Below are 12,966 nucleotides of genomic sequence, written 5' to 3'. Positions count from 1 at the left end.
TATATATATATATAAAATTCACATTGAATTATTTAAAGCATTAAAGATCCAGCTTTGATTGTTATAGGCTTCTAATCTATTAATTGTGTTTCTCACATTTACAGTCTAAAATAAGATTCTTATTGTTATTAGAATATTGGGAGCAGTAGTTGTAACTCTAGTGGCAGCCAAACCAACAACTGAAGACGCAGTAGATATCAGCAAAAATCACGAAACTACCGACGATCTTCTAAAAAGCGCTCACGAACTCTTGAAACGAATCGACGCAGAGTATGCAAAATGGAATAATAAACAAAGTGTCACTGCATGGAATTATGCATCAAATCTAACGACGGAGAATCTGGCAGAAAAGTTGAAATGGTCGGCAGAGGGGGCAAACGTTACCAAACATATTATTCAAATAGTGAATGACTTTCCTTGGAGAGACTTGAAAAATGATTCTATGAAGAGACAGTTTAAAAAGCTCAGTATACTCGGTGTCGCCGCTCTCCCTGAACAAGTAAACATATATTGTCGACATATATTGGGTCGAGCCAAAAGTTTCTTCGTACTTTTTAATTCAAAATTGTTGTATATGCAATATTTGATATTGTATATACAATTTGTCTTCGTTCTTTTGTTCAAAAATGAACAAAATTTAAATTTAAAAAAAGGGTTTTAAAGCTTGAAATTTTTACTTCCGAAAGCTTGAAATCTCTACTTTATTATATTTTTTAAGTTTCTGTGAGTTTGGTAATTTTTACATTTGGTAATTTTTACAAAAAACTACGAGTTGAAAAAGATAAAAAATTTTCTTTTTACTTTGGAGCTCTCACATGTTCAAAAAAATTTACGAAAATTTTCAACTATCATGAAAGCTTGAAGCTTTTCCTACAAAATCATTTTTTTTTAATGTTAATGTTCCTATAATTTTTTATTACTGAGTTATTCGCAAATTAAGTAAAGGATTATTCTAACTTTGATTGCTCGTAACTCCGATAAAAATCATCATACTGCAATTTAAAAAACAGATTCTTAAAGCTGATTCTTTAAACTTTGCTCTAGCGTATGATATAATTGTAACGAAAATTTCGCAAATGAAAAACTTTTGCAAAAAAATTTTCTTTAATACAAAGAAACTTTTCCCCCGACCTAATATATAGACATTTATATCATTTTCATTTATTAATAATACATTTCTTGCAAAAAATAGCACAGTAAAAAAACATTTTGTATTTGCACAGTTAAAATCATTCTTTGTTTTGTATTGAATTTTAGTACATTCGAGTATTAATTTAACGTAATTGTATATTGTATTTGAATATTTAGTAACGATTGTATTTAAATATTTAGTATTAAATTGATTATTCAACATTTCTTACAAGGTAACGCTATGTTGCAAAAATGATATAAAAAATTAATATTATCGGTCGAAAGATTACGTCTAAAATATGTATTTTAGATGGATTGGTCAAATCTTCACAGGATCCATAGGATCCTGTGATCAATTTGGATCAGAACATGTTTAGCCATTTTAGTATCTAAATTAAAATAGCTAAACATATTTCGGTCCAAGTAAAGTACAGAATCCATATAGTACAGGATCTCAAGATTTTACCATCTAGAATATTTACACCAAACATGATCTTTCGACTGGTAATTTTATTTTTTGGTATCACTGAATATAGCTTGTTCTCTCATTAATGTTACAATTTATGAGCAAGTAAACATAAAAATTAATTTTTTGTATTACTTTTTTCCTCTTTTACAGATTCAAAAATCCTTTTCCAGGTTTGAAATATATGCATTAATATGTGTCTGTGAGGTGGAGTTTATGCCGAGAATGACACAAAATTTTCTTAAGATTTCAATTCCGAAATGTTTTATCATTCTTGGCATAAACTTTACCTTACAGACACGTTTATTAATGCGTATGCTTCAATTCTGGAAAAGGAGTTTCGAATCTGTAAAAGAGAAAAAAATTGTTATACAAAAATTACCATTTAGTCAGCTTTAGGATTCCTTTAATTTAATATACTATTGATTTTACTAAAGAAATAACTCCTTCACAATTTGCTTACAAATTGTGTCAGTATTGCGAGTTAAGGCTCTTGAATACATACCAACGAGTGCTTTCCAATTGCTTGATACATCTTGATACAAACGTAGCAAATTAATTCACATAGTGTTAATAAATAAATTAAATAATTTTATTCTTTTATGAGGCTATCGTGACAATAAAGAATAAAATATAATTAAAAGGGTTAAATTATTTATTAACACCGAAAATATATGAATTACCTTGCTACTCAGTAAAAAATTTTTCATGCATAATATGTATCAACATACATAAATATTCGTAAATATACATAATTTTATATGAGATATGTCCATACATGTTCATACATCCTTTTTTTTGTAAAACTACTCTTATATAGTGTAACAGAAATAACAATATAGTAATGTGAAAACATTAAAAATAATTAAAAGAATAATTTTCACACTATTTATTTTAGAAAAAATCAAGTGTGAAGAAATGTAAAAAAATTATTTATGTATAATTATATATAAAATTATGCATAATTGTGTATGAGCAATTTTTTTTAACAATTTTCTATTTTCTAAAACAATGCAAAGATTATCTCTTTAATTATTTTTGTATGTGTTTCACTATTGATATTTCTATTACAATAAAAGATAATATTACAAAAGAAAAAGGGATGTATGAATATGTATGGACATATTTCATATATGACTATATATGTTATGAATATTTATGTTTGTTTATACATATTTATACATATTAATGTGTAAAAAATTATTTACTAGGTACGGTCGTCAAGATGTGTTAAGCAATTGGAAAGCACTCATCATTCACCTCAACCATACAGAATCGTAATGTCATAAGCGAGAAATGTCACGTTAATTTTTCTTGCATGCCATTTGTAAATAAAGACAGTTTGAATAAAATGAAATAATGAAATTACTGTAAAACACTTGTAAAAATGAATATTGAGACTATCCCCTCTGACATTCAGTAAATAGTCGAAAAACATTCGTGAAGTGAAAATGGATTACGCATGCGCATTGAATAAAAATTAATAATCTCACTTTATATGCCTTTTATCACAGGAGGGATGACAACCTTAGCACATTTTTACAAGTATTTTACAACAATCTCATTATTCCGTTTTATCCAATTTATCTTTATTTACAAAGGGCATGCAAGAAAAATCAACATACATTTCTCACTTATAACGTCACGATATGGCTGAGATAAGTATTCAAGGGTCTCAATTTTTTATATAACATTTGTAATTTGTGTTAATTCTTAATATATTCATCTTGTATTAAATTAACACAAAAATTTGGGTGAACTGTTTGAGATATGTACCGTGAAATGTGTTAAATTTAACAATTTTCCAACTAAGCTGTATAGCGAAAACTTGAATTCATTTCATTGATCAAAATTGCGAGTAAGTTAGATCATTACCGAGTGATATGTGATTGCAGAATTATAACGAATTTGAGATGACGGTGAGTAAAATGGAGAACATCTATAGCACCGCAAAGATCTGCGATTATCATAACAAGAGCAAGTGTGATCTTGCGCTTGAGCCAGAAATTATTGAGATATCAAAAAATAGTCACGATTCTGAGGAGCTGAAGCATATTTGGGTGGAGTGGAGGAAAGTATCAGGCGAGAAAGTCAAGTCTCTGTACTCCAAATATGTTGAGCTAGCCAACACCGTGGCGACACTCAACAACTTCTCTGACTATGCAGCATTTTGGATGAAGGATTACGAGGCTGATGATTTCCCTGAACAAATCGGTAAGATTATCTGCAGCATCGTTCATTGAAATAGCATTAACGGAGCAACAAAATTTGTACAGAGACTCAATGGCAACAACTGAAGCCACTGTATTTACAACTGCATGCTTACGTACGACGCGAGCTCAGGAAGAAATACGGCGAAGATATCGTCTCCAAGGACGGCCCGATCCCAGCGCATCTATTGGGCAATCCCTGGGCTCAGACTTGGAATATTGCAAATTTCACCGTACCGTTCTCGGGCAAACAACTGCCGGATGTTAGTGCCGCTTTGGTAGAACAAGGCAAGTTTATGTTTGAGTCTTTCAATACTATTAAAGAATTAATTTGTTTTCAGCTTTCTTTACGCTTATATATCCATTGTAATGCTTCATAATTCTTTAAACAGATTACAATGCGACAAGCATGTTCCGCCTCGCTGAAAACTTCTTCATATCAATTAACTTAACTGCCATGCCGGACACATTCTGGAAAAAATCGATTCTGACAAAGAAGCATGGTGTAGACATGATCTGCCATGCGAGCGCATGGGACTTCTACGATGGCGAAGATTTCAGGATCAAGCAATGTACGCGCGTTAACATGGAAGACTTGCTAACAGCGCATCATGAGATGGGTCATATCGAGTATTACTTGCAGTACAAGAATCAACCTGTAGTTTTCAAGGAGGGCGCGAATCCAGGTTTCCACGAGGCGGTTGGTGATGTTATTTCTCTCAGCGTATCTACTCCCAGTCATCTCAAAAAGATCGGTCTACTGACGGATGACTCGACTGATCGGGAGGCATTCCTCAATCACCTCTATATGAAGAGTCTTGACAAGATTGTTTTCCTGCCATTCGCTTATATGATGGACCGATGGCGTTGGAACGTATTCCAGGGAAAAGTCACGCCGGACAATTATAACTGCAACTGGTCAGTGTTCTAGATAACAAAAATATATCCCTCTGTATTACTTTCTTTTTTCAATAATATTTCTCCTCGAATAAAAATGCATTAAATCGAATTTCCAAAAAAAATTGAACTGAAAAAAATTTGAAACAAGTTAAAAAATTGTTTACTTTAAGGTGGACACTCGCCGAGGAATATCAGGGCATCGAACCTCCCGTAGATAGATCGGAAGAAGACTTCGATCCTGGCTCAAAGTATCATATAATTGCGGGCGTCGAGTATATAAGATACTTTGTAAGTTTTGTGATACAGTTTCAGTTCCACAAGGCATTATGCATCGAGGCGAAGCAATATGATCCGAGCAATCCAAATGCCAAACCGTTGAGTCAATGTGATATTTACGATAATAAGGATGCTGGAAATCTGTTAAAGTAAGTCTGATATGCACCATTATAAGAATACAATTCGAGTATAGAGGTATTGAACGCATTTATGTTAGATCTATGCTGGAGTTGGGTTCTTCGAAACCGTGGCAAGACGCGATGGAGAAGATCTCTGGTCAAAGGCAAATGGATGCAGCTGGACTTTTGGAATATTTTAAGCCTTTGACTGATTGGCTGATCGAAGAAAATAAGAAAACTAATGAATACATTGGATGGAAACCCAGTAAAAAACGTACGCATCATAAATATATAAAATATTTCATAAAATTTTATTTTCATATATTATGTATATTTTATATCAGCTATTTTTATAGCAACTGGGACATACCATTCTAACTGCTCTTTTTTTCGTTTTAGAATGTGTACAGACGAGAGGAGAGCTTATGAATTACAGCTATTGAGCCTTTAGAATAACATTCTCCACTAATAAGACAATAAGAAATATATTTTGAAACAATGCCAGATGTTTGATTTTTTGTAATACAATAAATCTAATAAGAAAATAGAAAGTATATTTTGAAACGAAAGCCAAGTATTACATTTTTTATGATGCAATAAATCTAATGTATAAAAATCACTTCACGATCATACGCTTCGATTAATTTGAGTAGTGAACAAATGTTCGTGATTAATTTTCAAGTTTCTCCAAATAAAACATGCATTCTTCTTTTACTATCTGTCTTTTTACTCTGTCTCTTATTTTCCTTTACCGCGTACTTTCCCACATTTCTTAGCTGATTCGCCGCGTTTTCTTGTTGATGAAGCAGCTTTGCTAGTACTAGCAACAGTAGGTTTTTTTGCCTAAAATATATTACGTATTATCTTTTTTGTTCAAAAAATTGATATATTTTATAATGGAATTGTGAAAATAATTTTTAATACTACCTTAATCATCTTATCAAAATCAATATCGTCAGTTTCTTCCTCCTCACCATCTTCTTCTTCTCCTATAATATCATTATCTTGTCTAGATCTTTTCTTTGTTGTAGTAGTGCTATTAATTGCGTACGGCAGCATAGGAGGATTCTTTTGATATGCGCGTGTAAACGCTGCTTTTACCTGATATATTAGTGACATTAATTAAAATCTTTACAATACGAAGTTATCACAATAAAAAATCTTCATTATTATTAATATATTAATATTGCACATACTTTACTATCAAGATTACTCGTCGAATCGGACATTCCTGGCCAAAGAGAAATTTCTATTGCTGAATCCAAGTCTTCCCTAAGGAAAAATGAAATATCAGCATATGTATCTTTGTGTCTTCCAGTATTGTGCATTCAATGTAAATAAAATACGAACCTAGTTAAATGATACTTTCCCATAATATTTATTGCCTCTTCTATACCATCTAAACCATTATCTATCAAAGGTTTTACAATAGCATTTCGAATATAAGGCAAATAATCCATATTCAGGGCATCCTTGTTTGCACCCGTAGCTAATCGAGTATGCGTCGTCAATTCTTGCAATAATCTGGAAATAATACACAGCGAACAAAGTGCTGCTAATGAAGTTCGATACAATCATAATGGATCGCATAATAATAATAAAAGTCAATATTTTATAATACCGATTAAACCTTGTTGTCTTCGAATTTCGCCCAAACCAGCTCGGGAATCGTATCAATCCGTCAGAGCTTCCTGACATTTCACTAGCTGGTATAACGAATGAGAAACAAGCATGCAATGGAAGTAGACTCCACATCATATTACTTCTCATCACCTTCTCGACGAGGTCGCCCTGAGATATACTATCAGCCGCGTTGGCAATTCTTTCTAACCTTTGACGACTGCAAATGTAACAAATCTTAATTCTTGAACTTTAAAAGCAGCTTCATAAAAGTAGCGATATACTTACAGTGATATTTGAGATAATCTAACTCCCTGGTAATTTTCTTGTATAAAAAGAGGCGCTATATTGTAATCATGAAAATATAAACCGATCTTATCATTCAGACTCATTTTTTTTTGCTCATCTGCATTGAATGCTATTTTTGTAACGTCGAATGGACCGAGCTTAAAGTTCTTATTTGAATGTTTTTTATCAGTTGTCTTCACGTGAGTCATTTGAGTGCCGAGAAACTCCAGATGGTTTATTACTTGTCGAATATCATAATTCGTCGATTCGATTAAACGATCGAGATCCTCCGTTGAGATCTTGATGTTCTCTTTAAAGCACAGAGACTTCATAGAACTCTGTAGAGAAATCAAAGTATATCAAATTAGGGACAATGTGTGATTAAAGTTGATTTTTATGCCCTTTTTATTTTGTTATTTTAGCTCTAGCGCTAAGACAATTAAAATAACAAAATAAAAAAGGCATAAAAGCAGGAAAATTAAAGCGCAGAGATAAAGTATCAAATATATAGCGAATTTAATAAAACAAAGAGTATACAAAATATACAGAATATAGACTTATGCTCTTTCTTATGTTGCTGTTTGAATTATATTAAATAAGAAAGATTACTCAAGCTAGATTCTATAACTAAATACTAAACTATACCCTGATCTGTTCCACTCTGAGCCTCGGATATTTCAGATCGTAGCTGTGCGTAGAAATAGTTTTCACCTTCGTATTAAATCGGTCATTACATATACAAATAATTGGGACATCGGTATATTTTATTAAATTAACTAATTCTTGTAAGCCACCACGATCTTCGTTGCCAGCCATACCGTCGACTTCATCCATCAATAGCACGTGCTTGCTCGTAATTTTTTGTTTGATACCTGTAACGTAGTGTAAAAGACAAGAAAATGGTATAATTATTTCAAGATTTTATATCATGCCTACCTGTAACATAATCTTTCATTGTGGTATTGGATAATAATCCTGAGACCGCTTCTTTTAGAAGTGTTTTGTTTCTCGTGTCGGAAGCATTGAATTCCACAAGATCGTATCCTAATTCTTTACAAACTACTTGCACAGTTGTTGTTTTACCAACGCCCGGTGGGCCGGACAGCAAGGCAGCTTTGAAGTTTTGTCCGTGAGTTTGCTTGCTAGCTATTGAAATAGAAATGAAATTATAATCACATTAATTAACCTTATTTTATTTTCATACCAAGATTTGATAAAAGAACAATAATAAAAGTTAACATACTGCTGTCTTTGAATTTGGAATTCTGACGATTTTGATGCCAATCACGTAGCCATATATATAAGTTATGTGCACAGCTCTTATCTCCTTGCTGACCTATAATTTGCTTCATAGTTTTGGGTCTATATCTCTCAACTAACGGTTCTGATCCAATACTTGTTACTATCTGGAAGAATATAATAAAAGCAAGAAAGCAATCATATTTTAAGCTCTGTTATTTTATGTCATTTTATATCATTTGCATGTATGTCAAATTAATATCTACATTTGCTTTCTGTGTATCATTGCTAACATCTAAAATCTGTTTTGATGCTGATGAAGTTTTCGTATTCACACTGGTTTTTTCTGGTAAAGATGATAGTATTTTTATCTTTTTAAGTGAATCTAATAATGCTTTTGTTTTGTTCGGTGATTCATCGCTCTCAAATTTTTTAAATATCTTTTTTACGTTTGATTTTGCTTTAGTCGGCTTGATGTCTGCAGCTTTACCTTCTGATCTCGTGCGAATCATTTCAAGGAGATCATCTTCAGATATTTGTTTAATACCTAAATTACTAGCCTGAAAATTTATTTCATGTAAACAAAAAATAAAAGAGATATATGCAAAATATATGAGTATATATAATCATGTAAAAAAAAACACTTTTGCCAATTTAGCTGGGCCAGCCTCATCTCCCACTATAATATAATTTACTTTATTTGATACAGATTTTACGGTCCGGCCACCATATTTTTGTATTAAATCTTCGGCTTCATTTCTTTCTAAGGAATCCAATACACCAGTAATCAAGAAACTTACTCCGGCTAAACAATTTTCGGCGCCCTGAGATAAAAAATTAAATAAAAAATCTAGAATAGAATATTAATTCTAAAAATCTTTCTTAATTTTATTGAAAAAAAGTCTCTATTCTATTATATAAGCAATTTTTTACAAAATCGAACAAAACAGGTACTTTTTTGAGCTGCTTGAAACTTTTGTTATATGATATATACACCATTTCAAATAATGTGTGAACTTATGCCCCTTTAAAAAATATTTTCATTGCATTTTTTCACATGCATTTCGCAAATTTTTACAAAACTGATTCAAAACTGAATTTTTACAACACCCATTCTACTTTGAAGTTAAATATCTCTAGTTCGAATCATCATAGAAGTACGTTTTAAAGGGAAAATTAAGTGCTTTTTCATATTATTTGAATTTGTTTAAAATATTAATAATTTTTATTGATATTAATAATGTAAATGTTAATTTTTCCATCAAAAACTATCACTTATGAAAGTTTAAATAAAATATATCAAATTCCTTATTAAATTATAAACAAAACAATTTTTTTATAGAATGGAGTTTCAATAGACTTTTAATTTTTAAAAATCAATAGACACTGCGCAACGTCGTGCGCTACCCGTTTAGCTGCTTCGCATGGTACGAATATTGCGGATTCAGACAAGGCATCATATCTTGTAACTACTTGGAGCTTTTTATAACTTTTAATGCTATTTTTAATATTATTAATATTATTTCTTCTAATTGTAACTGTAATATCAAATTGATATTATGGTATTACTTTATTAATATATTATATAAAATCTAATCTATCATAGAACTATTCATCGTTATTATCATATGTAAAGTCTCTTACTGTAGGGATCTCTTTCGAACCAGGATTTCTGGCACCGCCTCTCTGAAGATATTTTTCGTACATTATAGTACGCTGTTTCTTCATTTCATTTCTTTCTTCAAATAAATTTTCTTCCATTATTTTGGCTCTTTTTCTACTTGACTTTTCTATATCTTTGTCTTTTTCTGCAGAAATAGAATTGAATTATATTTAAATTATAATTTAATTACTTAGAAATCCTATCATCATACTTACTGCTTATATCTAAGTCTTCATTCGAACTACCTTTTTTCTCTTTTTGTAAGTTCTGTTTTGAAGAGGAATTTGTAACTTTTGAATATACATTATTTTTATTAGAAGATTTTACTTCCTCAGATTTTAGTTCACTCGTATTGTTAGTTTTATTATTGCAATCTTTCAAACCATTATTATGTTTTCTGTTTTTATTAGAAGCCACCTCTGTAAATGTTCTATCATGTCAAATTTATGTAACAGTATCTATTTGAACAATAAATAAATTAAATTTAAACATACCTGTCTTAACTGCAGCTTCTGACTTCTTAGGACTATCCACATTTTTAATGTTGTTTTTACCCTTCTGTTTATCCTGTATCAGAGTATCTTGTACTACATCCAATTGTTTAAGCACAGCATCAAAATCTTCATCATCATGAAATTTGGATTCCTACATAAATTCCAGAATAAATCCCAGAAAATTTTAGGATATTTCTTTAATTTTTCTGTTTGTACTCTCAAATACAATATTTACCACTTTCTGTAATTTTCGATTCATTTTTGTCTCTTCTACTCTCATTATCGGCTTCTTGTCAAATAATTCAGTAAAAGGTACCGCTTTGCGTGACTCCTTGCTTTTGCTTTTCTTATTTGCTGTAGGATTGCTGGAATCTTTTTTATCATCTCTAACAATCCTTTCCTCATCCTCAGAATCAGATAGGATGGAAGATTTCTTTCTTTTTACAACCTGTACAATTGATTATCTAAATTAGTATTATTGAAAATAACAAAGAGAATCATAATTAACTCGTCAGCAACTGAGATCTTTAAAAATACTATTGAAAATTTAAAATTTAGATTGTAAATTTTATTAAATTTAAATTCATAAAAAATAAATAAAATACAGTTAAATTTGTATAATGGTAAAAACTTGTTAATGCTTTGATAAGTACCAAAACTTGTTAATACTTTGATAAGTACCAAAAAGTTTTTAGTTTTTTATATAATTTGAAACATAAAGAAATTTATTGTTCCTAGAAAACCTCTATTGCTAACGAAAAAGTTAAAATTCATGTTAATGATAGAGTTAACTATCTATATTGACATTATTGTAAACAATAAAGAGAATTATAAGAGTAACTATGATTATGAAATAAAAAATATGCAAATAACAAAAGACAATACCGTGGAACGTTTTGTGGACTGTGGTTTCTCTTCGTCTTCGTCTGACGAAGACGAAATAATCCGTCGCTTCTGAGATTTTGGAGCGACAGGCTTGCTGTTCTTTTGTGAAGTCGCGACCGGAGCAAAGTAGGATCTGATATCCTACGGAAATAACACGTGCGTGAGATTTTCGGTTTGACATTCAAGAAATTGAAATAAAGTAACGTAATTATTAATTAAATATAACCGCTATATTCTCATTACGTACCCTCGGCATTTTCGTGATATCTCGCCGATATTCAGCACGTGTGTACTGATCATAAATGTCAGGCCGGCATCAGCCGGCATAATCGGCTTGAGTTTTGTTTGGTTTTGTTTTCGTATAAGCAACAATAGTCAATGAGAGTTTTACAATCCCGAGTATTCCATGTAACCAAAGCTATATTCAGGCTGCGTTCTTCTTAAAGGTGCATTCACATGCAAGCGTCAAGCAGCGGAAGCAGCAACCAATCAGCTAAACGATACGGAAAGTCATGTAGAAAAAAAAATATTTTTCACGCTGTAAAAATCGTTGATTGGTTGCTACTTTGACTGCTTGACGCTTGCATATAAATGCACCTTAATGCCTAATTCAACACTGATGCAGCAAGCATCAAGCAACGGAGCAGCAACCAATCAGTAAGGCGATATTTACAAAGGCGTAAACAATATCGCCTAGCTGGTTGGTTGCTGCTTCGCTGCTTGACGCTTGCTGCGTTTAGTGTGAATTAGGCATAACGCTTGCAACGCTCGTGAGCATCGTTCGTCCTTGTTTAACATTTAATAAACAAGAATGAAATAATTCTACGAACATTGTGAGTGTTAAATGAAATGCAGTTATAGAGTGTATTCCGAACCGGGATGCTTACCTTATTTTTGCCTTTATGTTAGCAATTCCGTAACTAAACCGAGATGTGTTCCGAATCTATCGGCCGTCAAATTCAGTTACTGGTTTCTATTGGAACACTTTAGTTATAGAACTACCTAGGGGAAAACCTAACATCTAGGGGAAAAAATAAGCTAAGCTAACCCGGTTCGGAATATACCCACTGTCTTAAGGTGCGATTACTTGGAGCGTGATACACGATATAGTAACTAATAATAACTAACTAGGCAATTAGGAAACCGCGTACCACGTACCGTCTATTTCTTGCGCTGATATTACATGGAGCGCGGTTTGCATGCGGTTTGCGGCATGGGCTATGACAAACTCACATTAGTATAAATTTTTTTAAATATTAAGTGTAGTAAAAAGTCATCGCGTTTTTTTAAAAGACATCTATCAGTAAAAACCGCAATTACTTTCTTACCAACAATATAAATATATCTTGATAGAGTAAAGTTTCAGCTTTAAAAATCTCTTTTTTAAATTATACGATACGACAATTTTTAATGGAGTTATGAGCAATTAAAGTCAAAATAATTCTTTTATTTAATCCGCGATAACTCAGTAATCAAAAGTCGTAGGAATATTTAAAAAAAACGATTTTGTAGGGAAAGTATCAAGCTTTCACGATATGTAATCGAAAATTTTCTCAAATTCGTTTTGGACACTTCTTATTTTTCGATATGACTTAATTCTTGTTCGTTTTATCACAATATGTGATCTAACTAATGCTAGCAATTCTTCAAATAATTCTGGTATCATTCTGAAGTA

At 31.6% G+C, this 12,966-nt stretch overlaps 2 protein-coding genes across 8 annotated transcripts in view; one reads left to right on the top strand and one right to left on the bottom strand.

Annotated features, from left to right (window-relative positions):
* The window catches only part of LOC108748571 (angiotensin-converting enzyme-like), a 40,266-nt gene extending 34,541 nt beyond the window's left edge, over nucleotides 1-5,725 (top strand). For all 5 annotated transcript variants that reach the window (XM_018486824.1, XM_018486807.1, XM_018486818.1 and 2 more), the window contains 7 exons: nucleotides 133-499; nucleotides 3,493-3,811; nucleotides 3,874-4,095; nucleotides 4,200-4,725; nucleotides 4,878-5,132; nucleotides 5,201-5,376; nucleotides 5,502-5,725. In XM_018486824.1, coding sequence (XP_018342326.1) covers nucleotides 133-499; nucleotides 3,493-3,811; nucleotides 3,874-4,095; nucleotides 4,200-4,725; nucleotides 4,878-5,132; nucleotides 5,201-5,376; nucleotides 5,502-5,545 — 1,909 coding nt within the window. In that variant the 3' untranslated portion in view covers nucleotides 5,546-5,725. The remainder of the gene's footprint in view (nucleotides 1-132; nucleotides 500-3,492; nucleotides 3,812-3,873; nucleotides 4,096-4,199; nucleotides 4,726-4,877; nucleotides 5,133-5,200; nucleotides 5,377-5,501) is intronic.
* Nucleotides 5,726-5,811: 86 nt separating this feature from the next.
* LOC108748554 (replication factor C subunit 1) lies at nucleotides 5,812-11,723 on the bottom strand. 3 transcript variants are annotated; one of them, XM_018486779.1, is made up of 17 exons: nucleotides 11,539-11,723; nucleotides 11,292-11,432; nucleotides 10,642-10,854; nucleotides 10,407-10,557; nucleotides 10,128-10,331; nucleotides 9,894-10,057; nucleotides 8,894-9,073; nucleotides 8,516-8,809; nucleotides 8,254-8,416; nucleotides 7,947-8,156; nucleotides 7,656-7,882; nucleotides 7,011-7,348; nucleotides 6,724-6,942; nucleotides 6,453-6,626; nucleotides 6,299-6,374; nucleotides 6,030-6,203; nucleotides 5,812-5,945 (listed from the first exon to the last, which is right to left on the bottom strand). In XM_018486779.1, exons 1-17 carry the CDS (start codon nucleotides 11,545-11,547, stop codon nucleotides 5,841-5,843), a joined length of 3,042 nt encoding a protein of 1,013 aa, XP_018342281.1. In that variant the 5' UTR covers nucleotides 11,548-11,723; the 3' UTR covers nucleotides 5,812-5,840. The 3 variants fall into 3 exon arrangements, with proteins under 3 accessions (XP_018342281.1, XP_018342287.1, XP_018342297.1); XM_018486785.1 differs by having other exon boundaries at nucleotides 8,945-9,073; XM_018486795.1 differs by lacking the exons at nucleotides 8,516-8,809; nucleotides 8,894-9,073.
* Between the last annotated feature and the right edge of the window lie 1,243 nt (nucleotides 11,724-12,966).

The sequence above is a fragment of the Trachymyrmex septentrionalis genome, unplaced genomic scaffold, assembly GCF_001594115.1.
Source record: "Trachymyrmex septentrionalis isolate Tsep2-gDNA-1 unplaced genomic scaffold, Tsep1.0 scaffold109, whole genome shotgun sequence".
NCBI classification, from domain to species: Eukaryota; Metazoa; Arthropoda; class Insecta; order Hymenoptera; family Formicidae; genus Trachymyrmex; species Trachymyrmex septentrionalis.
Note: the sequence above shows the minus strand (reverse complement) of the source record. Positions and strands in the feature narration are given on the sequence as shown.

What these genes read in the sequence shown, in the direction of transcription:
- LOC108748554 (XM_018486779.1), bottom strand. An exon ending in GTTCGAAAGAGATCCCTACA is followed by an intron (nt 9,074 to 9,893) that starts GTAAGAGACTTT and finishes TTTTTATCTCAG; the next exon opens with GGCGCCGAAAATTGTTTAGC. An exon ending in CGAGTAATCTTGATAGTAAA is followed by an intron (nt 6,204 to 6,298) that starts GTATGTGCAATA and finishes CTAATATATCAG; the next exon opens with GTAAAAGCAGCGTTTACACG.